The 25,701-nt window shown below is 46.6% G+C and overlaps 1 protein-coding gene and 1 long non-coding RNA gene across 9 annotated transcripts; one reads left to right on the top strand and one right to left on the bottom strand.

Moving 5' to 3' along the window:
* Nucleotides 1-304: 304 nt before the first annotated feature.
* Nucleotides 305-25,698, top strand: LOC148394066 (cohesin subunit SA-2). Of its 3 annotated transcripts, XR_015859849.1 has the most exons (33): nt 305-466; nt 1,256-1,357; nt 1,435-1,525; nt 1,774-1,938; nt 1,998-2,094; nt 2,174-2,262; nt 2,335-2,406; nt 2,705-2,909; nt 3,144-3,283; nt 3,355-3,428; nt 3,494-3,617; nt 3,705-3,803; nt 4,079-4,158; nt 4,244-4,351; nt 4,412-4,532; nt 4,604-4,727; nt 4,805-4,908; nt 5,168-5,260; nt 5,338-5,424; nt 5,902-6,102; nt 6,327-6,403; nt 6,467-6,554; nt 6,651-6,734; nt 6,962-7,054; nt 7,137-7,311; nt 21,560-21,696; nt 21,958-22,059; nt 22,134-22,291; nt 22,357-22,473; nt 22,790-22,950; nt 23,032-23,301; nt 23,739-23,808; nt 23,896-23,957. XR_015859849.1 is itself a non-coding variant. In XM_088383012.1 (32 exons), the coding sequence occupies exons 2-32, from the start codon at nt 1,308-1,310 to the stop codon at nt 24,023-24,025; spliced, it is 3,513 nt and encodes a 1,170-aa protein (XP_088239138.1). In that variant the 5' UTR covers nt 305-466; nt 1,256-1,307; the 3' UTR covers nt 24,026-25,698. The 3 variants fall into 3 exon arrangements, 2 of the variants coding, with proteins under 2 accessions (XP_088239138.1, XP_088239137.1); XM_088383012.1 differs by lacking the exon at nt 23,032-23,301 and having other exon boundaries at nt 6,654-6,734; nt 23,896-25,698; XM_088383011.1 differs by lacking the exon at nt 23,032-23,301 and having other exon boundaries at nt 23,896-25,698.
* Nucleotides 20,937-23,263, bottom strand: LOC148394067 (uncharacterized). 6 transcript variants are annotated; one of them, XR_015859853.1, is made up of 8 exons: nt 23,183-23,263; nt 23,038-23,083; nt 22,814-22,941; nt 22,719-22,739; nt 22,409-22,504; nt 22,244-22,329; nt 21,875-22,145; nt 20,939-21,710 (listed from the first exon to the last, which is right to left on the bottom strand). It is a non-coding gene; the product is annotated as an uncharacterized LOC148394067 (long non-coding RNA). The 6 variants fall into 6 exon arrangements; XR_015859851.1 differs by having other exon boundaries at nt 20,941-21,748; XR_015859854.1 differs by having other exon boundaries at nt 20,937-22,145; nt 22,681-22,739.
* Nucleotides 25,699-25,701: the final 3 nt, after the last annotated feature.

The raw sequence follows: 25,701 nt of genomic DNA, 5'->3' as shown, positions 1-25,701 counted from the left end.
TCGCTCTCTCTCCCTCTCTCTCTCTCTCTCTCTCTGTCTGTCTGATCTATTTGTCCGTCCGTCCGCCCGTCTATCTGCCATACTATTAATGCAAGTATTTTTTTTCTTTAAAACCTAAAAAAAATAATTTTCCCAACGGAGATCCCCACGGACTTCAAGTAAAGAAAGGGAGAACTGATAAACCACCCTTTCCAGCGGTACCTGAATGCAGCACAGCATAGACCAATCGGTTAAGGGGGAGGAACTCTAGATAGATTGACGTATGGGGAAAAGCCAATCACATAATTCCGGTTCAGCATTTCAGCCAATGAAGAACCTTCTGGCTTCCTGTAAACTTGACTGTGAGAGGCACTGAAAAATATGGGGGAAAACATGCAATAATCCAATGAGTAATTTGTTTCTGACACGTTCTCATTTTAAAATAATAAAAATAATGTTCGCCAAAGGATTACCTACGACAATGAAGGTAAGAATACAAGTTATTTTAAAAAATATATTATTCGGTAGGTCTGACTATTTGATTATGAATGTTATGACTACTCTAATACTCTAGTACACAAGGGTGGATTCTTGGTTGTGTTCCCGGGCAAAATGCTCCTTCCTTGTGGAACCAAAATGTGCTTTTTATAGTTTTCCTGATTAATAGGGCTTTTAATCTTTTCCGCATGAGGAACCTACTGTAGTTTAATTCAAAACAATGTACAGAACGCCAAGTAACAACAAAATGTTATCTTATTGAAGTTTTAGAACATATTCCGCAAGATTCAAATGATGAGGATCCTTATCAAGCTTCTTCAAGTATCAAGTAGAGCTAAATTGAAAAAAATTAAATTAACTGTCAACAATTTTAATCATGAACGTGACTAATCTACAAATTGTGGTCCGAACAATCCCTGTTCACACTGACTTAATTGTAAATTGTATTCATGAAAACATAGTAAAGCCTTTTTAAATCCACAAAAAATGACCCGGCCGCTGGAAGTCTCATCCGCGGAGCTTGTAAAGTGCAGATCCGCTGGGCTGGAGCTATTTTCGGCCACTTGGCGCGCGCGCACGGCCTCCCGGAGGTACCCGGGCGGCGTGCGTGAGCGCACCGGCCATTGTAGCAAGGGAATTTTGAACTTGAATTACCTTGTGACAAGTTAGTAGCACGTTTGAATGTTAATGTAAACACATGGAGATGGAGCAAAGTGCATTATGGTAGTCTTGAAGTAGTTTAGGCGTACTTAAATGATGATCCTTTTCTGATTTTTAGATCAGAGAGACATTCCCAGTGAAGCAAGTCACGTGAGTGCTGTGGGAAGAAGATGATACCAGACCCTGCGTCTGCAGGCACATCCAGACCCTCTGAGCTGAGGTATCTTTTTTTTTTTAACATAAAAAATCTCGTTTATTTTATATCAATGGACAATAATGTCTCATTGTTTTTGTTAGTAAATGCTCACGTCAGGACGAAGCAAACTCCTCAGGAGTTGTCAACAATTCCGAGGATGAGTCCGGCAATGAAAACAGACACAAGAAAGGGGTAAGTTATTCATGCATTGTAGAAAACTGTAAAATCTGAGATTTCAGTGCCCCAGTGAGGAAAAGTGCCTTAGAATGCACTGAAAGTCGGATTCACAAAGTACTAAAGTAGTAACATTTAATTAACATTTGATTCATCTTAATTAATTGATTATATAGAATTTTGCTTGGTCACAAAACGAATTAGACTTGTAAGTGATCTTCATTCATTTATCTTCCAACCGTGTTTGTCGGTTGTATGAATCACAGAAGCGTAGGAAAAGAACTCACAAGGAAGCGGAGAACGTCACAAGAAAAAAGACCAAGAGTCTCAGTTGCAGCGTTCGAAAGGACAATGTCTGCCATCGCAAAATTGCGCACGCGGAGGCCGTCACTCTGTTCGACGTCATCACAATGGGTCCGGACGCCATACGGGTAAGATCCACCGTTTAAACACTTCGGTGCTTTGGTGAGTCTGACTGACATCTGAGCAGGTGGTGATCGACGGCTGGGCGGAGGCCTACGCGGCCAACAGGGATGCATCCCTCCTCGACCTCATTAGCTTCTTCATCCAGTGCTGTGGTTGCAAAGGCAAGCAACCATCATACAATAATGATAATAGCTCAGCAAGCATGCATAATACCTAATGTGTTTTTGTTTTGTTTTGCAGGGGTGGTCACAGCTGAAATGTGTCACATCAAAAGTGACAGTGAGGCCATGGACAAGATGGTGGACGAGCTGGTGGAGGACTTGGATGAGGTTGGAAGATGTCAATTTGTTGTATCTGTAACGCAACTTTGGGCTAAAATCACGCAAAATCCTGTGTTTTAGGTTGCCGGTCTGCAGTACAAAAGGTTTATGGTTTTTCCATGGATTCTCACCGTCACTTGGCCCACAGATACTGTAAGTGTTTTCTCCTTAGCTCACAGTTAGTCACTCAGTCAGTAATAATAACAATGACTTCACCATCAGAAAACTATTCCATTCTTTCTTTTTTTTTTTTTAAAAGACAGAGGAAGAGCATATTGGGCCCTATTTTGGTAGACTGCTCTGTGTAAAACTATATATTTGTAATTTACTTGAAATGACACTGCTGGAAAATATTTCCTCCAATTATCAATCTACAATTGATGACAAGTAGTGCAAATTGTTTATGGTGAAAATGTTTAAACATGTCTAATGCTTTTCTTGCCCTCTGTAGGACAGCATGGAGTACCCTCTAATCCAGCCTGCACCGTACGGCCGTTGGTTCTACTCGGAGCTGTGCGATTTTGTGTCTGTTTTCGTGTGCCAGTGTCAACACAGCCTCCTCTTCGACAGCTACTTGATAAACACACTGATCTCACTGCTCTCCGAGCTGTCCGACTCCCACATACGAGCATTCCGACACACCTGCACGCTAGCAGGTAAAGACCCCCGCCACACACACACAAATTCATTTAAAAAAATTCTTTTTATTGAATTAAAAATCTTGTCTCCAAATATAAATGATGAGACCTAGTGGTTAGTGAAGTACCAATAAGGTAATTTTAAAGTAAGTTTTATGCTGGATGAAATATAACATCATCCCCTATATATATATATATGTATATTATTCAGTAGATGAATTGATCCTTTGATATGTTTTCCATTTTGTTTAGCGATAAAACTGCTTAGCTCTCTGACTGATGTAGCTGTCAATCTGAGCAAAGCTGCTGAAAAGAGTCAAAAGCTGCAGCAGGCGCAGAGGCCAAGCAGACAGAAGGCACAAGTGGAGCAAGCGCAACAGAAATTGAAGGAGGTAAGAGACCGTGCTTTCCCCTTTGTCAGCATACAAATAACATTCTAAACATCTGGTCTTTTCTCTTCAAGCTGCAGGAGAAGAGGGCTGAGATTGAAAGCATGATGGACGTCCTCTTCAAGACCGTTTTTCTCAAGAGATATCGGTAAACTACTTCGTGGTGCTCGGAACACATTGTTTAGAGCTCATATTTGTGTGTGGGTGGTACAGCGACGTACTTCCAGAAATCCGTTCCATCTGCGTGGAGGAGTTGGGCCTGTGGATGAGGCTCTATGGCTCTGTGTTCCTCAATGACACTTACCTCAAATACATGGACTGGATGTCGTATGACAAGGTGAACAAGTTATATAACACACGTGACTAATGTAATTGTCTATTTCTAAAGAATCCTGTTTTCCATTTGCATTGATTTGGGTTGTAGGTTCCAGATGTGCGTCTCAAGTGTGTCTTGGGCCTGCAGCATTTATACGGCGATCCCGTTGTTCTGCCTCAACTGACCCTCTTCACCAGCCGCTTCAAGGTTACCATATGAGATGAACTCCTCAAAGATTTTTTTTAAACAAATGTTTTTAGAGAACAGATTTTTATTTCTATTTACTCAATGTCCGTCTTATGTGTAATTTGCTTACCAGTTCATGAATTTTTTTTTACGGGAGCCTGGATTTGAACCCTTTTATTTTATTGAGCGAATTTATTCAGTTAATACATTGTATTTATTATTTGTTTTTGTTTACAATCCCAAAATATCAGTAAGAAAATGAACGACCTCACCAATTAGTACCACTTGTGTTCCAGAGCCGTATGATCTCTATGACGCTGGACAAAGACAACGAGGTGGCTTTGCAGACAATGAAATTGCTGCTGCTCATTTCCAAGTTAGCCACCACTCCTGTGTCAATAATGATATTTCTTCTTTCATAATAATGATTGTGTCACCGCTCTCTGTCACTCACCCTTCAGAACACATGATGATGTTCTCACCGCAGATGACTACAAGCCTCTCTTTGAGCGTGTTTATTCCTCACAGCGCCCCCTTGCAGCCACAGCTGGGGAGCTGCTCTTCTTCAGGTAGAAAAATATATTTATATTTAGTTTATTCTCAATTTATTATAATTATATTTTTTTCAGGATTCTCAGCACTGATGACCCTGCTGCTAAGAGTCAGCATGAAATAAGTCAAGAGGAGGATCATGAACAACAAACGTTTACACAACTCAAGGCACTGCTGGAATTCCACCAGAATGCTAAGGTGAAATGCTCATTTAATTCAAATGCTTGCAATTAATGTGACATTGCTAATACGTCAGTGGATGTTTACAGTTGCACAACCATGTAGTCTACCTTGTGGACAGCCTGTGGGACTGCAGTGGAGCCCTGCTTAAGGACTGGCCCACCATTACGTCTTTACTGCTGCAAGACCCTCAAGATCCTTTGCCGGGAACAGGTTGGTAGATCTTGCTTGTTCTTGATGTTGCGTTTTTTTTTTTTTTCCCTCAAATAAATAATGTTGCTTATTTGTAGGCTTCACTGGGGAGGAAGAAGCTGTGCTCGTGGAGATCATGCTCGCCTCTGTGCGTCAAGCATCAGAAGGACCAGTGCTGCCTGGGAGGAATGGTGCAAAGAAGGTTGCTTATTTTGCATAGTCACACCCGTAACGCACACTCATATATATTGTTTTTGTTGGGATGAAGGTATTAAAGATGAGGAAAAGTTAGAAAAATTTAGCCTAGTGAGAAAAATATGCAATGTATATCACAGGGGATTAATAATCCATGAGAAGCTCTAAAATCAGAGCACAGGACATTCAACAAATTTAATTGTGCTGTACAACAACATTTTCAACATGATGAGTAGATCTTCATTTGTGTGTGTTTTTGCTACTAGATGATGAGTTCCAAAGAGAAGAAAGTTCAGGTTGATGACTGCATAAAGCTCACGCAGCATTTCCTCACAGTGCTTCCACACTTACTTGCCAAGGTATGCCTACTTGCCTGCCTGCCAGTCATCAAGTTACCACATCATTATGTTTGAATGACACCTATCGCTACCTTCAGTTTTCAGGTCGCTGGGATATTGTTGCCTCCTTGATGAGGATTCCTCAATACTTTTTGCCAGATAGCCCCGAGGCCCAAAACACACAGGTCAGCATTCCAGCGAATTTTATACTTCAAGTCATAGTTTGTCTGCCAGTCAACAAAATTGAGGAAAATCATGTCTATTATTAATTTTTTTTTATTAATAATAAATTGGTTAAATAATAAATTTAAATTAATATAATTAATATTTACTCAAGCAGTGCCAAGGCTTTCTTGTCAATTTAGCCCCGAAAGGTGGTTTGATTTAGCAACTTGAAATTTGATAACTGTGTCCATCATGAGTAGAGTCACAAACAAGTTCCCATTCCCAAAATGCTCATTTTGATTTAAAGTGGTTGTTGTTGGAGCATGTTGGCCCTTCCTGGGGGTCCTTTACACGTTGTCAAATTGTTACCAGACAGATGGATGAGAGCAAATTTGAAAGACTGTTAGTTTTTGTCATTGCATGTGAGTGGAGGATAGTGCAAAAATAAAACATAAAGCCCTACTGTTCATTAATTATGGATGCCAACTTCTTCTCAGTTGGTGTCCAGGCTGTTAGAGGAAATTCGAGCTGTTCTGGAGGTCCACTCAGACGCAGCCGTTCTGGAGGTGGCGTCCCGCACGTTCCTTAGTCTGTGTGCAGAAGAGACCACCTGGGGCTCCATGGCCTTGCCTGTCAGAGATTCCATAGTCCAGGGCTGGGTGGATCACCTGAAAGACCTGCTCACCGACTCTCTCATGGTAAGCCTTCCACCAGGACTAGTAAACTCATGAATTAGAACATTGCGTTTGAATGCCAGATCAAGAAATAAAATTTATTCAACATCCTTGCAGCACTCAAACTTCAGTTATCTCCATCTTGTCTCATTGAAAGGGAACCCTATTGATTTATTTATGATATTCAATTCAAGATGTTTGATCTACAAGAAGAGTTTCCATGCAAACAGCAAAGTTCTTTTCTTCAGGGAGGCATCTTCTCTGCTGGTGAAAAGCAAACCGGAGACCTTTTAGTCACACTGAAGAAACTCAGCACTTTTCACAAGTAAGTGAACAAATTGAATTTTTGTCAAGATCTTCCGCTCACATTGCTTATGTGTTCCGACAGCTGTCACGATCTGTCCAGTTGGAATCTCTTCAACCTGCTCTTGCCTCTCTTGCCGGTAGAGGGTAGCCAGGAGGGGGCGCCACCTCTGGTGATTAAAGCTACCTTTGACATTTTAAGATTTAAAATATTTAATGTGACTTTTTATGCCTTTGCAAAAAAGAACTATGTTTTCTTTTTTTTTCAGCAGGTGTTAAAGGAAGTGTTACAATGTTTGTGTTACTCTGTTTTCTGGTCACTGAGCACAAGCAGTGAAATTCTAAACTCCAGGGTGAGTTACTGCAAAATGTCACCCACAACATGATTACTAAGGTCATAATTCTCAATTGTGATCTGGCTATCAAAAATGACTCACAATGCCAACCTACACCATTGCATACACAACAATGAACATTCTGTTAAATTACAGCCTTGTTGTTTTAGTAAAGACAGAATTTGTGGTATGTGTTGTCATTAAATATTGTTGATATAATACATTATATTTGTGTGTTTTACTAGGACAAAGCTGTGTCCCAGAGACTCCAGGTACGTTTGTTCAGTGAGGCAAGCCATCGTTGTCTCTCCCACCCCGACCACAGCGTCAGGCACCAGGTACAAAGTGTCATTGTTATTTAGCATAATCCACTAATCCCTCACCCAATTTATTTTTTTATTTTTATTTTTTTTATTTCAGGCATTCCTGGGTGTTTGTGACGTCTTGAGCGCTCACTCCTACCAGCAACAAGTTTGGCGGCCCACCTCCTTGGGCCCCCTGCCCTACACTCCCACACCCAAACTGCAGGTGGCGCTGTTGAACTTTGTCTGTAAAAACGTCTTTGTCGGGCCAGACGGTGACCACGAACGCAAAGGTGAGAGGGTACTAACTACACTTTTGTGTTGTTTTTGTTAATTTTTAAAGATCCCATGACATTTTTTTGTTTAATAACAATAATATAAAAAAAACAATAAAAGTGATATGAACATGAACTGTTACAAGAGAATAATACATAGTACAGTATGTATAAACGTTTTATCTGTGCAACTTCTATTTGCTCATAATACACTGTATAATGAGACCAAACAAAGACATTCTCATGTGTAACAAGTATAAAAATTGTTGCAAACTGCAAAATAGTCAATCTACTTTTAAATGCTGTAGAACCCAACTTGCACACCAGGTGGCACCCTCGCTCTGCGTTTGTGTTGTCATGGCATTTTCACCTACAATTGCAAAAAAATTAATTTGTCTCATGTTACATTTGTGACAACAATATGGCCAAGCACCTAAAGCAGGGGTGTCCAAGTCCAGTCCTCGAGGGCCGCATTCCTCCATGTTTTCCAAGTTTCCCTCGTTAAACACACCTGATTCAATGATCAGGCTCCTGCAGAACGTGAGGATGAACTGATCATTTGAATCAGGTGTGTTTAACGAGGGAAACTTGGAAAACACGTAGGAATGCGGCCCTCGAGGACTGGACTTGGACACCCCTGCCTTACACTGAGTGCCAAAAGTCCCAATGATCGTGAGCAGCAGGGGGGACCCCATTTCAACCCCTTACACTGAGTGCCAAGCAGGGAAGAAATGGGTACCATTGTTATAGTCACTGGTATGACTCGGCAGGGGTTTGAACCCACCACCTCCCAAACTCAGGGCGGGCACTCTCCTCTCAGGCCACTGAGCTGGTAAACACTCGTAGTGTAACACTTATAGTCGTTTTTAAATAAGGGTTAGGGTTAGGGTTTCGGCTTGGGCTTGCTCTCGCTTTTGCTGTGCTTAGGGTTTGGCTTGCTTTTGCTGTGCTTAGGGTTAGGGTTAGGCTTGCTCTCGCTTTTGCTGTGCTTAGGGTTAGGCTTGCTCTTGCTGTGCTTAGGGTTAGGGTTTGGCTTAGGCTTGCTCTCGCTTTTGCTGTGCTTAGGGTTAGGCTTGCTCTTGCTGTGCTTAGGGTTAGGGTTAGGGTTTGGCTTGGGCTTGCTCTCGCTTTTGCTGTGCTTAGGGTTAGGCTTGCTCTTGCTGTGCTTAGGGTTAGGGTTAGAGTTTGGCTTAGGCTTGCTCTTGCTGTGCTTAGGGTTAGGGTTAGGGTTTTTGGCTTGCTCTCGCTTTTGCTGTGCTTAGGGTTAGGCCTGCTCTTGCTGTGCTTAGGGTTAGGGTTAGGGTTTGGCTTGCTCTCACTTTTGTTGTGCTTAGGGTTAGGCCTGCTCTTGCTGTGCTTAGGGTTAGGGTTTGGCTTGCTCTCGCTGTGCTTAGGGTTAGGGTTAGGGTTTGGCTTAGGCTTGCTCTTGCTTCTGCTGTGCTAGGGTTAGGCTTGCTCTTGCTGTGCTTAGGGTTAGGGTTAGGGTTTGGCTTAGGCCTGCTCTTGCTGTGCTTAGGGTTAGGGTTAGGGTTTGGCTTAGGCTTGCTCTCGCCTTTGCTGTGCTTAGGGTTAGGCGTGCTCTTGCTGTGCTTAGGAATAGGGTTAGGGTTTGGCTTGCTCTCGCTTTTGCTGTGCTTAGGGTTAGGCCTGCTCTTACTGTGCTTAGGGTTAGGGTTAGGGTTTGGCTTAGGCTTGCTCTCGCCTTTACTGTGCTTAGGGTTAGGCTTGCTCTTGCTGTGCTTAGGGTTAGGGTTAGGGTTTTTGGCTTGCTCTCGCTTTTGCTGTGCTTAGGGTTAGGCCTGCTCTTGCTGTGCTTAGGGTTAGGCCTGCTCTTGCTGTGCTTAGGGTTAGGGTTAGGGTTTGTCTTAGGCTTACTCTTGCTTTTGCTGTGCTTAGGGTTAGGCTTGCTCTTGCTGTGCTTAGGGTTAGGGTTTTTGGCTTGCTCTCGCTTTTAGGGTTAGGGTTTGGCTTGCTCTCACTTTTGCTGTGCTTAGGGTTAGGCCTGCTCTGGCTGTGCTTAGGGTTAGGGTTAGGGTTTGGCTTAGGCTTAGGCTTGCTCTTGCTTTTGCTGTGCTTAGGGTTAGGCTTGCTCTTGCTGTGCTTAGGGTTAGGGTTTGGCTTGCTCTCGCTTTTGCTGTGCTTAGGGTTAGGCCTGCTCTTGCTGTGCTTAGGGTTAGGGTTAGGGTTTGGCTTGCTCTCACTTTTGCTGTGCTTAGGGTTAGGCCTGCTCTTACTGTGCTTAGGGTTAGGGTTAGGGTTTGGCTTAGGCTTGCTCTCGCCTTTGCTGTGCTTAGGGTTAGGCGTGCTCTTGCTGTGCTTAGGGTTAGGGTTAGAGTTTGGCTTGCTCTCGCTTTTGCTGTGCTTAGGGTTAGGGTTAGGGTTAGGGTTTGGCTTGCTCTCGCTTTTGCTGTGCTTAAGGTTAGGCCTGCTCTTGCTGTGCTTAGGGTTAGGGTTTGGCTTGCTCTCGCTTTTGCTGTGCTTAGGGTTAGGCCTGCTCTTGCTGTGCTTAGGGTTAGGGTTAGGGTTTTTGGCTTGCTCTCGCTTTTGCTGTGCTTAGGGTTAGGCCTGCCCTTGCTGTGCTTAGGGTTAGGGTTAGGGTTAGGGTTTGGCTTGCTCTTGCTTCTGCTGTGCTGGGGTTAGGCTTGCTCTTGCTGTGCTTAGGGTTAGGGTTAGGGTTTGGCTTGCTCTTGCTGTGCTTAGGGTTAGGGTTTGGCTTAGGCTTGCTCTTGCTTCTGCTGTGCTAGGGTTAGGCTTGCTCTTGCTGTGCTTAGGGTTAGGCCTGCTCTTGCTGTGCTTAGGGTTAGGGTTAGGGTTTTTGGCTTGCTCTCGCTTTTGCTGTGCTTAGGGTTAGGCCTGCTCTTGCTGTGCTTAGGGTTAGGGTTAGGGTTTGGCTTGGGCTTGCGCTTGCTTCTGCTGTGCTAGGGTTAGGCTTGCTCTTGCTGTGCTAGGGTTAGGGTTAGGGTTTGGCTTGCTCTTGCTGTGCTTAGGGTTAGGGTTAGGGTTTGGCTTAGGCTTGCTCTTGCTTCTGCTGTGCTAGGGTTAGGCTTGCTCTTGCTGTGCTTAGGGTTAGGGTTAGGGTTTGGCTTGCTCTTGCTGTGCTTAGGGTTAGGGTTAGGGTTTGGCTTGGGCTTGCGCTTGCTTCTGCTGTGCTAGGGTTAGGCTTGCTCTTGCTGTGCTAGGGTTAGGGTTAGGGTTTGGCTTGCTCTTGCTGTGCTTAGGGTTAGGGTTAGGGTTTGGCTTAGGCTTGCTCTTGCTTCTGCTGTGCTGGGGTTAGGCTTGCTCTTGCTGTGCTTAGGGTTAGGGTTTGGCTTGCCCTCGGTGTGCTTAGGGTTAGGGTTAGGGTTTGGCTTAGGCTTGCTCTTGCTTCTGCCGTGCTAGGGTTAGGCTTGCTCTTGCTGTGCTTAGGGTTAGGGTTAGGGTTTGGCTTGCCCTTGGTGTGCTTAGGGTTAGGGTTAGGGTTAGGGTTTGGCTTAGGCTTGCTCTTGCTTCTGCTGTGCTAGGGTTAGGCTTGCTCTTGCTGTGCTTAGGGTTAGGGTTAGGGTTTGGCTTGCTCTAGCTTTTGCTGTGCTTAGGGTTAGGCCTGGTCTTGCTGTGCTTAGGGTTAGGGTTAGGGTTTGGCTTGCTCTAGCTTTTGCTGTGCTTAGGGTTAGGCCTGCTCTTGCTGTGCTTAGGGTTAGGGTTAGGGTTTTTGGCTTGCTCTCGCTTTTGCTGTGCTTAGGGTTAGGCCTGCTCTTGCTGTGCTTAAGGTTAGGGTTTGGCTTGGGCTTGCGCTTGCTTCTGCTGTGCTAGGGTTAGGCTTGCTCTTGCTGTGCTTAGGGTTAGGGTTAGGGTTTGGCTTGCTCTTGCTGTGCTTAGGGTTAGGGTTAGGGTTTGGCTTAGGCTTGCTCTTGCTTCTGCTGTGCTAGGGTTAGGCTTGCTCTTGCTGTGCTTAGGGTTAGGGTTAGGGTTTGGCTTGCTCTTGCTGTGCTTAGGGTTAGGGTTTGGCTTAGGCTTGCTCTTGCTTCTGCTGTGTTAGGGTTAGGCTTGCTCTTGCTGTGCTTAGGGTTAGGGTTAGGGTTTGGCTTGCTCTTGCTGTGCTTAGGGTTAGGGTTAGGGTTTGGCTTGCTCTTGCTGTGCTTAGGGTTAGGGTTAGGGTTTGGCTTAGGCTTGCTCTTGCTTCTGCTGTGCTGGGGTTAGGCTTGCTCTTGCTGTGCTTAGGGTTAGGGTTAGGGTTTGGCTTGCCCTCGCTGTGCTTAGGGTTAGGGTTAGGGTTTGGCTTAGGCTTGCTCTTGCTTCTGCTGTGCTGGGGTTAGGCTTGCTCTTGCTGTGCTTAGGGTTAGGGTTAGGGTTTGGCTTGCCCTCGGTGTGCTTAGGGTTAGGGTTAGGGTTTGGCTTAGGCTTGCTCTTGCTTCTGCTGTGCTAGGGTTAGGCTTGCTCTTGCTGTGCTTAGGGTTAGGGTTAGGGTTTGGCTTGCCCTCGGTGTGCTTAGGGTTAGGGTTAAGGTTTGGCTTAGGCTTGCTCTTGCTTCTGCTGTGCTAGGGTTAGGCTTGCTCTTGCTGTGCTTAGGGTTAGGGTTAGGGTTTGGCTTGCCCTTGGTGTGCTTAGGGTTAGGGTTAGGGTTTGGCTTAGGCTTGCTCTTGCTTCTGCTGTGCTAGGGTTAGGGTTGCTCTTGCTGTGCTTAGGGTTAGGGTTAGGGTTTGGCTTGCTCTAGCTTTTGCTGTGCTTAGGGTTAGGCCTGGTCTTGCTGTGCTTAGGGTTAGGGTTAGGGTTTGGCTTGCTCTAGCTTTTGCTGTGCTTAGGGTTAGGCCTGCTCTTGCTGTGCTTAGGGTTAGGGTTAGGGTTTTTGGCTTGCTCTCGCTTTTGCTGTGCTTAGGGTTAGGCCTGCTCTTGCTGTGCTTAGGGTTAGGGTTAGGGTTTGGCTTGGGCTTGCGCTTGCTTCTGCTGTGCTAGGGTTAGGCTTGCTCTTGCTGTGCTTAGGGTTAGGGTTAGGGTTCTGCTTGCTCTTGCTGTGCTTAGGGTTAGGGTTAGGGTTTGGCTTAGGCTTGCTCTTGCTTCTGCTGTGCTAGGGTTAGGCTTGCTCTTGCTGTGCTTAGGGTTAGGGTTAGGGTTTGGCTTGCTCTTGCTGTGCTTAGGGTTAGGGTTTGGCTTAGGCTTGCTCTTGCTTCTGCTGTGTTAGGGTTAGGCTTGCTCTTGCTGTGCTTAGGGTTAGGGTTAGGGTTTGGCTTGCTCTTGCTGTGCTTAGGGTTAGGGTTAGGGTTTGGCTTGCTCTTGCTGTGCTTAGGGTTAGGGTTAGGGTTTGGCTTAGGCTTGCTCTTGCTTCTGCTGTGCTGGGGTTAGGCTTGCTCTTGCTGTGCTTAGGGTTAGGGTTAGGGTTTGGCTTGCCCTCGCTGTGCTTAGGGTTAGGGTTAGGGTTTGGCTTAGGCTTGCTCTTGCTTCTGCTGTGCTGGGGTTAGGCTTGCTCTTGCTGTGCTTAGGGTTAGGGTTAGGGTTTGGCTTGCCCTCGGTGTGCTTAGGGTTAGGGTTAGGGTTTGGCTTAGGCTTGCTCTTGCTTCTGCTGTGCTAGGGTTAGGCTTGCTCTTGCTGTGCTTAGGGTTAGGGTTAGGGTTTGGCTTGCCCTCGGTGTGCTTAGGGTTAGGGTTAGGGTTTGGCTTAGGCTTGCTCTTGCTTCTGCTGTGCTAGGGTTAGGCTTGCTCTTGCTGTGCTTAGGGTTAGGGTTAGGGTTTGGCTTGCCCTTGGTGTGCTTAGGGTTAGGGTTAGGGTTTGGCTTAGGCTTGCTCTTGCTTCTGCTGTGCTAGGGTTAGGCTTGCTCTTGCTGTGCTTAGGGTTAGGGTTAGGGTTTGGCTTGCTCTTGCTGTGCTTAGGGTTAGGGTTAGGGTTTGGCTTAGGGTTGCTCTTGCTTCTGCTGTGCTAGGGTTAGGCTTGCTCTTGCTGTGCTTAGGGTTAGGGTTAGGGTTTGGCTTGCTCTTGCTGTGCTTAGGGTTAGGGTTTGGCTTGCTCTTGCTTCTGCTGTGCTAGGGTTAGGCTTGCTCTTGCTGTGCTTAGGGTTAGGGTTAGGGTTTGGCTTGCTCTTGCTGTGCTTAGGGTTAGGGTTAGGGTTTGGCTTAGGCTTGCTCTTGCTTCTGCTGTGCTAGGGTTAGGCTTGCTCTTGCTGTGCTTAGGGTTAGGGTTAGGGTTTGGATTGCTGTTGCTGTGCTTAGGGTTAGGGTTAGGGTTAGGGTTTGGCTTAGGCTTGCTCTTGCTTCTGCTGTGTTAGGGTTAGGCTTGCTCTTGCTATACTTAGGGTTAGGGTTAGGGTTTGGCTTGCTCTTGCTGTGCTTAGGGTTAGGGTTAGGGTTTGGCTTAGGCTTGCTCTTGCTTCTGCTGTGCTAGGGTTAGGCTTGCTCTTGCTGTGGTTAGGGTTAGGGTTAGGGTTTGGCTTGCTCTCGCTTTTGCTGCCTAACCCTAGCACAGCAGAAGCAAGAGCAAGCCTAAGCCAAACCCTAACCCTAAGCACAGCAAGAGCAAGCCAAACCCTAACCCTAACCCTAAGCACAGCAAGAGCAAGCCTAACCCTAGCACAGCAGAAGCAAGAGCAAGCCTAAGCCAAACCCTAACCCTAACCCTAAGCACAGCAAGAGCAAGCCAAACCCTAACCCTAACCCTAAGCACAGCAAGAGCAAGCCTAACCCTAGCACAGCAGAAGCAAGAGCAAGCCTAAGCCAAACCCTAACCCTAACCCTAATTACAGCAAGAGCAAGCCAAACCCTAACCCTAACCCTAAGCACAGCAAGAGCAAGCCTAACCCTAGCACAGCAGAAGCAAGAGCAACCCTAAGCCAAACCCTAACCCTAACCCTAAGCACAGCAAGAGCAAGCCAAACCCTAACCCTAACCCCAAGCACAGCAAGAGCAAGCCTAACCCTAGCACAGCAGAAGCAAGAGCAAGCCTAAGCCAAACCCTAACCCTAACCCTAAGCACACCAAGGGCAAGCCTAACCCTAGCACAGCAGAAGCAAGAGCAACCCTAAGCCAAACCCTAACCCTAACCCTAAGCACAGCAAGAGCAAGCCAAACCCTAACCCTAACCCTAAGCACAGCAAGAGCAAGCCTAACCCTAGCACAGCAGAAGCAAGAGCAAGCCTAAGCCAAACCCTAACCCTAACCCTAAGCACACCAAGGGCAAGCTAAACCCTAACCCTAACCCTAAGCACAGCAAGAGCAAGCCTAACCCTAGCACAGCAGAAGCAAGAGCAAGCCTAAGCCAAACCCTAAGCACACCGAGGGCAAGCCAAACCCTAACCCTAACCCTAAGCACAGCAAGAGGAAGCCTAACCCCAGCACAGCAGAAGCAAGAGCAAGCCTAAGCCAAACCCTAACCCTAAGCACAGCAAGAGCAAGCCAAACCCTAACCCTAACCCTAAGCACAGCAAGAGCAAGCCTAACCCTAGCACAGCAGAAGCAAGCGCAAGCCCAAGCCAAACCCTAACCCTAACCCTAAGCACAGCAAGAGCAGGCCTAACCCTAAGCACAGCAAAAGCGAGAGCAAGCCAAAAACCCTAACCCTAACCCTAAGCACAGCAAGAGCAGGCCTAACCCTAAGCACAGCAAAAGCTAGAGCAAGCCAAACCCTAACCCTAACCCTAAGCACAGCAAGATCAGGCCTAACCCTAAGCACAGCAAAAGCTAGAGCAAGCCAAACCCTAACCCTAACCCTAAGCACAGCAAGAGCAGGCCTAACCCTAACCCTAACCCTAAGCACAGCAAGAGCAAGCCTAACCCTAGCACAGCAGAAGCAAGAGCAAGCCCAAGCCAAACCCTAACCCTAACCCTAAGCACAGCAAGAGCAAGCCAAACCCTAACCCTAACCCTAAGCACAGCAAGAGCAGGCCTAACCCTAAGCACAGCAAGAGCAGGCCTAACCCTAAGCACAGCAAAAGCTAGAGCAAGCCAAACCCTAACCCTAACCCTAAGCACAGCAAGATCAAGCCTAACCCTAAGCACAGCAAAAGCTAGAGCAAGCCAAACCCTAACCCTAACCCTAAGCACAGCAAGAGCAGGCCTAACCCTAAGCGCAGCAGAAGCTAGAGCAAGCCAAACCCTAACCCTAACCCTAAGCACAGCAAGAGCAGGCCTAACCCTAAGCATAGCAAAAGCGAGAGCAAGCCAAACCCTAACCCTAACCCTAAGCACAGCAAGAGCAAGCCTAACCCTAGCACAGCAGAAGCAAGAGCAAGCCTAAGCCAAACCCTAACCCTAACCCTAAGCACACCAAGGGCAAGCCAAACCCTAACCCTAACCCTAAGCACAGCAAGAGCAAGCCTAACCCTAGCACAGCAGAAGCAAGAGCAAGCCTAAGCCAAACCCTAACCCTAACCCTAACCCTAAGCACACCGAGGGCAAGCCAAACCCTAACCCTAACCCTAAGCACAGCAAGAGCAAGCCTAACCCTAAGCACAGCAAAAGCTAGAGCAAGCCAAACCCTAACCCTAACCCTAAGCACAGCAAGACCAGGCCTAACCCTAAGCACAGCAAAAGCAAGAGCAAGCCAAACCCTAACCCTAAGCACAGCAAGAGCAAGCCTAACCCTAGCACAGCAGAAGCAAGAGCAAGCCTAAGCCAAACCCTAACCCTAACCCTAAGCACACCAAGGGCAAGCCAAACCCTAACCCTAAGCACAGCAAGAGCAAGCCTAACCCTAGCACAGCAGAAGCAAGAGCAAGCCTAAGCCAAACCCTAACCCTAACCCTAAGCACACCGAGGGCAAGCCAAACCCTAACCCTAACCCTAAGCACAGCAAGAGCAAGCCTAACCCTAGCACAGCAGAAGCAAGAGCAAGCCTAAGCCAAACCCTAACCCTAACCCTAAGCACACCGAGGGCAAGCCAAACCCTAACCCTAACCCTAAGCACAGCAAGAGCAAGCCTAACCCCAGCACAGCAGAAGCAAGAGCAAGCCTAAGCCAAACCCTAACCCTAACCCTAAGCACAGCGAGGGCAAGCCAAACCCTAACCCTAACCCTAAGCACAGCAAGAGCAAGCCTAACCCCAGCACAGCAGAAGCAAGAGCAAGCCTAAGCCAAACCCTAACCCTAACCCTAAGCACAGCAAGAGCAAGCCAAACCCTAACCCTAACCCTAAGCACAGCAAGAGCAAGCCAAACCCTAACCCTAACCCTAAGCACAGCAAGAGCAAGCCTAACCCTAACACAGCAGAAGCAAGAGCAAGCCTAAGCCAAACCCTAACCCTAAGCACAGCAAGAGCAAGCCAAACCCTAACCCTAACCCTAAGCACAGCAAGAGCAAGCCTAACCCTAGCACAGCAGAAGCAAGAGCAAGCCTAAGCCAAACCCTAACCCTAACCCTAAGCACAGCAAGAGCAAGCAGAACCCTAACCCTAACCCTAAGCACAGCAAGAGCAAGCCTAACCCTAGCACAGCAGAAGCAAGCGCAAGCCCAAGCCAAACCCTAACCCTAACCCTAAGCACAGCAAGAGCAGGCCTAACCCTAAGCACAGCAAAAGCGAGAGCAAGCCAAAAACCCTAACCCTAACCCTAAGCACAGCAAGAGCAGGCCTAACCCTAAGCACAGCAAAAGCTAGAGCAAGCCAAACCCTAACCCTAACCCTAAGCACAGCAAGACCAGGCCTAACCCTAAGCACAGCAAAAGCTAGAGCAAGCCAAACCCTAACCCTAACCCTAAGCACAGCAAGAGCAACCCTAACCCTAGCACAGCAGAAGCAAGAGCAAGCCTAAGCCAAACCCTAACCCTAACCCTAAGCACACCAAGGGCAAGCCAAACCCTAACCCTAACCCTAAGCACAGCAAGAGCAAGCCTAACCCTAGCACGGCAGAAGCAAGAGCAAGCCTAAGCCAAACCCTAACCCTAACCCTAAGCACACCGAGGGCAAGCCAAACCCTAACCCTAACCCTAAGCACAGCAAGAGCAAGCCTAACCCCAGCACAGCAGAAGCAAGAGCAAGCCTAAGCCAAACCCTAACCCTAACCCTAATTACAGCAAGAGCAAGCCAAACCCTAACCCTAACCCTAAGCACAGCAAGAGCAAGCCTAACCCTAGCACAGCAGAAGCAAGAGCAACCCTAAGCCAAACCCTAACCCTAACCCTAAGCACAGCAAGAGCAAGCCAAACCCTAACCCTAACCCTAAGCACAGCAAGAGCAAGCCTAACCCTAGCACAGCAGAAGCAAGAGCAAGCCTAAGCCAAACCCTAACCCTAACCCTAAGCACACCAAGGGCAAGCCTAACTCTAGCACAGCAGAAGCAAGAGCAACCCTAAGCCAAACCCTAACCCTAACCCTAAGCACAGCAAGAGCAAGCCAAACCCTAACCCTAACCCTAAGCACAGCAAGAGCAAGCCTAACCCTAGCACAGCAGAAGCAAGAGCAAGCCTAAGCCAAACCCTAACCCTAACCCTAAGCACACCAAGGGCAAGCTAAACCCTAACCCTAACCCTAAGCACAGCAAGAGCAAGCCTAACCCTAGCACAGCAGAAGCAAGAGCAAGCCTAAGCCAAACCCTAAGCACACCGAGGGCAAGCCAAACCCTAACCCTAACCCTAAGCACAGCAAGAGCAAGCCTAACCCCAGCACAGCAGAAGCAAGAGCAAGCCTAAGCCAAACCCTAACCCTAACCCTAAGCACAGCAAGAGCAAGCCAAACCCTAACCCTAACCCTAAGCACAGCAAGAGCAAGCCTAACCCTAGCACAGCAGAAGCAAGCGCAAGCCCAAGCCAAACCCTAACCCTAACCCTAAGCACAGCAAGAGCAGGCCTAACCCTAAGCACAGCAAAAGCGAGAGCAAGCCAAAAACCCTAACCCTAACCCTAAGCACAGCAAGAGCAGGCCTAACCCTAAGCACAGCAAAAGCTAGAGCAAGCCAAACCCTAACCCTAAGCACAGCAAGACCAGGCCTAACCCTAAGCACAGCAAAAGCTAGAGCAAGCCAAACCCTAACCCTAACCCTAAGCACAGCAAGAGCAAGCCTAACCCTAGCACAGCAGAAGCAAGAGCAAGCCTAAGCCAAACCCTAACCCTAACCCTAAGCACACCAAGGGCAAGCCAAACCCTAACCCTAACCCTAAGCACAGCAAGAGCAAGCCTAACCCTAGCACAGAAGAAGCAAGAGCAAGCCTAAGCCAAACCCTAACCCTAAGCACACCGAGGGCAAGCCAAACCCTAACCCTAACACTAAGCACAGCAAGAGCAAGCCTAACCCCAGCACAGCAGAAGCAAGAGCAAGCCTAAGCCAAACCCTAACCCTTACCCTAAGCACAGCAAGAGCAAGCCAAACCCTAACCCTAACCCTAAGCACAGCAAGAGCAAGCCTAACCCTAGCACAGCAGAAGCAAGCGCAAGCCCAAGCCAAACCCTAACCCTAACCCTAAGCACAGCAAGAGCAGGCCTAACCCTAAGCACAGCAAAAGCGAGAGCAAGCCAAAAACCCTAACCCTAAGCACAGCAAGAGCAGGCCTAACCCTAAGCACAGCAAAAGCTAGAGCAAGCCAAACCCTAACCCTAACCCTAAGCACAGCAAGACCAGGCCTAACCCTAAGCACAGCAAAAGCTAGAGCAAGCCAAACCCTAACCCTAACCCTAAAGCACAGCAAGAGCAGGCCTAACCCTAAGCGCAGCAAAAGCTAGAGCAAGCCAAACCCTAACCCTAACCCTAAGCACAGCAAGAGCAAGCCTAACCCTAAGCACAGCAGAAGCAAGAGCAAGCCTAAGCCAAACCCTAACCCTAACCCTAAGCACAGCAAGAGCAAGCCAAACCCTAACCCTAACCCTAAGTACAGCAAGAGCAAGCCTAACCCTAGCACAGCAGAAGCAAGAGCAAGCCTAAGCCAAACCCTAACCCTAACCCTAAGCACAGCAAGAGCAAGCCAAACCCTAACCCTAACCCTAAGCACAGCAAGAGCAAGCCTAACCCTAGCACAGCAGAAGCAAGAGCAAGCCTAAGCCAAACCCTAACCCTAACCCTAAGCACAGCAAGAGCAAGCCAAACCCTAACCCTAACCCTAAGCACAGCAAGAGCAAGCCTAACCCTAGCACAGCAGAAGCAAGAGCAAGCCTAAGCCAAACCCTAACCCTAACCCTAAGCACAGCAAGAGCAAGCCAAACCCTAACCCTAAGCACAGCAAGAGCAAGCCTAACCCTAGCACAGCAGAAGCAAGAGCAAGCCTAAGCCAAACCCTAACCCTAAGCACAGCAAGAGCAAGCCAAACCCTAACCCTAACCCTAAGTACAGCCAGAGCAAGCCTAACCCTAGCACAGCAGAAGCAAGAGCAAGCCTAAGCCAAACCCTAACCCTAACCCTTAGCACAGCAAGAGCAAGCCAAACCCTAACCCTAACCCTAAGCACAGCAAGAGCAAGCCTAACCCTAAGCACAGCAGAAGCAAGAGCAAGCCTAAGCCAAACCCTAACCTTAAGCACAGCAAGAGCAAGCCTAACCCTAAGCACAGCAAAAGCAAGCGCAAGCCTAAGCCAAACCCTAACCCTAACCCTAAGCACAGCAAGAGCAGGCCTAACCCTAAGCACAGCAAAAGCGAGAGCAAGCCAAACCCTAACCCTAACCCTAAGCACAGCAAGAGCAAGCTTAACCCTAAGCACAGCAGAAGCAAGAGCAAGCCTAAGCCAAACCCTAACCCTAAGCACAGCAAGAGCAAGCTTAACCCTAAGCACAGCAAAAGCGAGAGCAAGCCTAAGCCAAACCCTAACCCTAACTCTAACCCTAAGCACAGCAAGAGCAGGCCTAACCCTAAGCACAGCAAAAGCGAGAGCAGGCCAAACCCTAACCCTAACCCTAGCTCTAACCCTAACCCCATTCCTAGCTCTAACCCTAACCCTAGCCCTAGCCCTAACCCAAAACCTAACCCTAGCTCAAAGCCTAACCCTACCTCTAACCCTAACCCTTGCTCAAACCCTAACCCTAACCCGCTTTTGCTGTGCAATTAACCCTTTATTTATTTATTCTCTCTTTTTTTTAATATCATGTAGTGTATCTACACATATTGTTATATAAAGCAGTTAACCAAATGTCTGATTTTTATGTTTTAATTGGCGAATATAAAAACAAGGAATAAGACGCCAGACAAGTTTTAACATAAATGTTTATTAAAAATAATAATATTAAAAGCAAATTTCAAACCAGCAATCTAATGTGAAATTGCAGTAGATATATTGGATAACAATATTTAGGCATATATAGGTATACACATTATTTAAAAACGACTATAAGTGTTATACTACGATACGAGTATTTACCAGCTCAGTGGCCTGAGAGGAGAGTGCCCGCCCTGAGTTTGGGAGGTGGTGGGTTCAAACCCCTGCCGAGTCATACCAGTGACTATAACAATGATACCCATTTCTTCCCTGCTTGGCACTCAGTGTAAGGGGTTGAAATGGGGCCCCCCCCTGCTGCTCACGATCATTGGAACTTTTGGCACTCAGCAGGGGTGTCCAAGTCCAGTCCTCGAGGGCCGCATTCCCACATTTTTTCCAAGTTCCCCTCGTTAAACACACCTCATTCAAATGATCAGTTCATCCTCACGTTCTGCAGGAGCCTGATCATTGAATCAGGTGTGTTTAACGAGGGAAACTTGGAAAACATGGAGGAATGCGGCCCTCGAGGACTGGACTTGGACACCCCTGACCTAAAGGATGCATTATGTTTTGGTGTGTATTTTAAGATGACAAAAATATCTTTGTAAATTAAAATAGGTGATAAATTCCTTCAGCGGTTTTTAATAACTGTACTACTCTGAATGGACTATCCCATCCAAATATGGTTAAGAGAGCAGCGAGTGGTCTGGTGGAAAGCTTTTCAATGTTCAAAGCAACACACTAGACTAGAGGATTATTGCTGCTGTTTTATGGGATTAGCCTGCTAACACTTTGGCTTTTATGGACACTTGTTCTTGTGTGAAAGATCATGGTGAGGCGAAAGCATCAATTGGCTTCAATCTCTTTTTCCGTGAGAAAAATTCATGCAACTCTGGCTTATTTTATTGGCCTTACCGCCAATTGAAGCCACATGGTGTCACCGCAAAGACCTTCTCGTGTAAGCTTTAACGTTACACCTGCTAAAATCATTGTACTGAGGCCCGCTATTGCAGCCTACCACTCGCAGTGAGATGGAAACAAACATAAGATTTTAGAATATATTTTTCTTTTTTACTTACAAAGTCAGTATTTGGATCAATACTTCAACTTTTAGCAGTCTTTTTTTTTTTACATAAATATCTGTCAAGTTTTGCCATCACTGGCCACTGAATAACTCTTCTATGTATTTCCACTCAGCCTGCCGGCATTCCGAGGAGGACAAGATGGAGGCGCTTCATACAGAAAGACGCACGCTGGCCGCCTACTGCAAGCTCATCTTACATGGCGTGCTGGAGATGAGAATGGCGGCTGACATCTTTACCTTCTACGTGAAGGTATGTCAGTAAATCTAGATTGCATGTGGAAAGGTTATAGTAGCCCTTTGACCTTAGACATGGAAGTGGCAAGAACATAGATGAACACATCAAGAGCAAGTATTGATGTTGATGCACACGGCTGAGGTAGCTCAAGTCAAAGCTCAAATTAAAGCATGTTGCTCACTTGAGCACTCACCCATGTCACAGCATTTTCGCTCTCACTCTTCTTCATTTCTGCCTCTTATGTTGGAGTGTTGCGACTTTGTTGTTGTCCTTCAGTATCAGAGCAACTTTGGTGACATCATCAAGGAGACCATTCATAGGAGTCGACACGTTGATAAGCTCGAGAGCGCTCATACGTTGGTGCTCTCCTTACAGCAGGTAAGTGAATGTTCATAAACTCTTCTATGAATAACTGTAGAGGCATTTCTTGATTTCTGTTGTGTCCCGGCTAGCTGTTTGTGCGTCTGAAACAAGAGCAGGAGGCTGGAGGGTCGCTGCACATCCAGCAGGGAGTCCAGACCTTCAGCAGCATCAAAGAGCTGGCCAGACGCTTCGCCCTCACCTTCGGTGACCTCGTCAAGTTTCGCGAATGCCTGGTCCTCATCCACAGGTCAGCCGGTGAACTTGCATGTCTGCTCTGTTATGTGCCTGAAGTGTCCACGTTATGTTTTTCAGGAGCGGCATCGACTTTGTCTTCCGGGATTTTGAAAGTTCCACACCGACTTACCTGTCTTACTTGAGCATCCTTGCCGAATTTTCTTGCAAGCTGCTCAAACCCGACAAGAGGACAGTGTGAGTGTTCCCGCACCATATCCTCAAAAATCTGGGTGTTAGACACAAGCAGTGCTTTGCCACCACGATATAGCAAGATACTATTTTGAAGTGAATTGAAGAGTTTCATTAAGATATAAGTAGTGCTTCGCCGCAATCTCATGCCAAGAACGGATGTTGAAGTAGGTTGAGGAGTTTGCATTTACAAAAGAAGCAGTGATTCCTTACTGTGATGCATGTGGGAAAGAATAGCCAGAGTTGCTAACCTATAACGTGGGTTGACTCTTCTGTAAGGATACAAGTGGTTGTCAGTGCTGAAATATGTGCGCAAATGCAGGCTAGCCTACTTGCAGAAGCACACCTCTGATCACGTGGCGGACCTCAGGGAGGAGTGCTGGCAGCCGCTCCTCTACTACCGGAGCTCACTATTGGCAGAAGGAGACGATGCCATCTCTCACGGTAGCTTGGACTTGAAGCAGCTTGGCCGTTCTGTGCATGGTCAGTTTTCATTAATAAATATAATCATTACGATAAATGGTCATTTTTTTACTCAATAAAAGCCTTACTGTATACTTATAGCCTTACTATGTCACGGATCGGATGGAACATGGAGCAGGGCGACCAAGTGCAGCTTGGACCAGGGTTTATTGAGGGAAAAGGGAAGTGGAACGAGGCATCGAGGGAAACAGACGAGAACTGGCAAACTAATAACATAACATGACATACTGACCGACAGGGATGGCAAACAAATCAGACTCGAAACAGACAGGAACCACAAGGACAGCAAACGGGACGACATCGACGATCCAACAGGGAGTGAGGGGCAGACAGGACTTATATACACAACAGGTAACGAGAGGCAGGTGGGAATAATCACACTGATCATGGGCACACAGGAGGGGAGGGGCGAGCACACAGACACACGAGCAGAACTATGAAACGATCGGGGACGAGTCCTGACATACTATACGTGGACTTTTTTTCTCCCTACATGGTTTCTTTTATATATAAAAAAAAAGCCTTACTAAAAATGATAATTTTTTTACAAAATTTATTATGCTAAATTTATACAAAAAATGGCCATCTTTTCTGCATAAAAACCTTTACATGGTAATTGTTTTGTCTAACACATCCAAGTGCAAACCAGACGGTGTGTATACATAAATGGACACATCTAGAGATTTTTTGGACTGTGATAGTTGAAATGAAAGCTCAAGCTGTGAAAGAAAGAACATAAAGCCTATTTTCTGGAGCCAACGTTCATGTTTCTTTTGTTTTCCCCCCAGGTACCAAGCCTTTAGGACCACAGAGTCCCACCGAGCCCCATTTTGGAAAAGTTCACAGATTGGGTCCTAGGTGCAGATCGTAAACTTTTCTGTTGATTATTGTTTCCTTACCTGTTCACCAATTGAATCTTCATATGTCATCTTGTATGATACTCAGTAACAAGATGACACGTAGCTTGGAACCTCTCGTGAAAAGACCCCCACCTCAAAGAGCACTCAACGCTGAGGCATGTGATGATGACGACGACGACGATGATGATTTAGATGGTGTCGAAGTTGAACTCTAACAAGGTTTTGGTGCTCTCACTCCTTTTCTCTTTCTCTAATGTACTGTGTATTGTGTTTTAACATGTACACATACTCTCTCGTATTTATTTATAGCTGCAAACTTGCCAGGATATGGCCAATGTATCCACACGTATTCAATAATTTCTGGTGTCTGTTACGAATGCACGTATGTGGAGATTTTCCCTATTAGTGTCTCACTCACTATTTGCAGGGATCCACTGTATTGCCCTTCCCTTACATGATTTCTCCTTGTGCTTATGTATTTAATGCAGTGCTTCTCAATTATTTTCTGTGATGCACCCCCTAGGGAGAAGAAAACATTTTGCGCCCCCCCCTCCCATGTTATTAACATTAGAGAAAACAAATAAAAAAAAGTTCAATATTATCAATATTATAATATTATATTATTATAATATCTGTTCAATATTTTTCCATGGTGTCCCACTGCACTTTTTATCGCCTGCTCTGTCTGTGCTGTGTGCTAGTATTGACTCGTGAGTAAACGATTCGTTCAAAAGACCTAATCTTTTCAGTGAACGAGAGTGAACGAATCACTTCCTAAAGTGATTCGTTCTTTTTTCAGTTCATATGACTTCAACCAGTAGGTGTCGGTAATGCGCATTGAAGCTGATGCCACCTCGCCGTAAAACAAAACGAAGAAGAAAAACGTCACAGATCAAACAGCCAATCAGAAAGTGGGGGTGAGGGCGGGTGTGACACCATCTAGTGTCCAAGAGATGTAGGTACACCTGTAAATGGCGGTGTACCTAATGGAGTGTCCGAGTGATTCCCTCGTTAAGTGCAGGTGCGTGAAAACTTTTAGCTCCTTTTGAACGTGAAAGTGGCTAAAACTTTTCACGCAGGTGCGCTTAACGAGGGTCACTTGGAAAACATATTGGAACGTGGCCCCGAGGACTAGAGCTTTGACACCAGTGACCTTTGAGCATATTTCCCTCATAAAGTGGCCTGTTATTAGTTACACTTGAAAATGGCGGTGTACCTAATGGAGTGTCCGAGTGATTCCCTCGTTAAGTGCAGGTGCGTGAAAACTTTTAGCTCCTTTTGAACGTGAAAGTGGCTAAAACTTTTCACGCAGGTGCGCTTAACGAGGGTCACTTGGAAAACATATTGGAACGTGGCCCCAAGGACTAGAGCTTGACACCAGTGACCTTTGAGCATATATCCCTAATAAAGTGGCGTTATTAGTTACACTTGAAAATGGCTGTGTACCTAATGGAGTGTCCGAGTGATTCCCTCGTTAAGTGCAGGTGCGTGAAAACTTTTAGCTCCTTTTGAACGTGAAAGTGGCTAAAACTTTTCACGCAGGTGCGCTTAACGAGGGTCACTTGGAAAACATATTGGAACGTGGCCCTAAGGACTAGAGCTTGTCACCAGTGACCTTTGAGCATATTTCCCTAATAAAGTGGCCTGTTATTAGTTACACTTGAAAATGGCGGTGTACCTAATGGAGTGTCCGAGTTATTCCCTCGTTAAGTGCAGGTGTGTGAAAAGTTTTAGCTCCTTTTGAACGTGAAAGTGGCTAAAACTTTTCACACAGGTGCGCTTAACGAGTGTCACTTGGAAAACATATTGGAACGTGGCCCCAAGGACTAGAGCTTGACACCAGTGACCTTTGAGCATATTTCCTTAATAAATAAGCATGTGTAGTCTATGA

Source organism: Syngnathus floridae, chromosome 8 (assembly GCF_059516105.1).
Source record: "Syngnathus floridae isolate MCC-2025c chromosome 8, RoL_Sflo_1.0, whole genome shotgun sequence".
Taxonomy (NCBI): domain Eukaryota; kingdom Metazoa; phylum Chordata; class Actinopteri; order Syngnathiformes; family Syngnathidae; genus Syngnathus; species Syngnathus floridae.
This window is presented reverse-complemented; position numbering and strand designations above follow the sequence as displayed.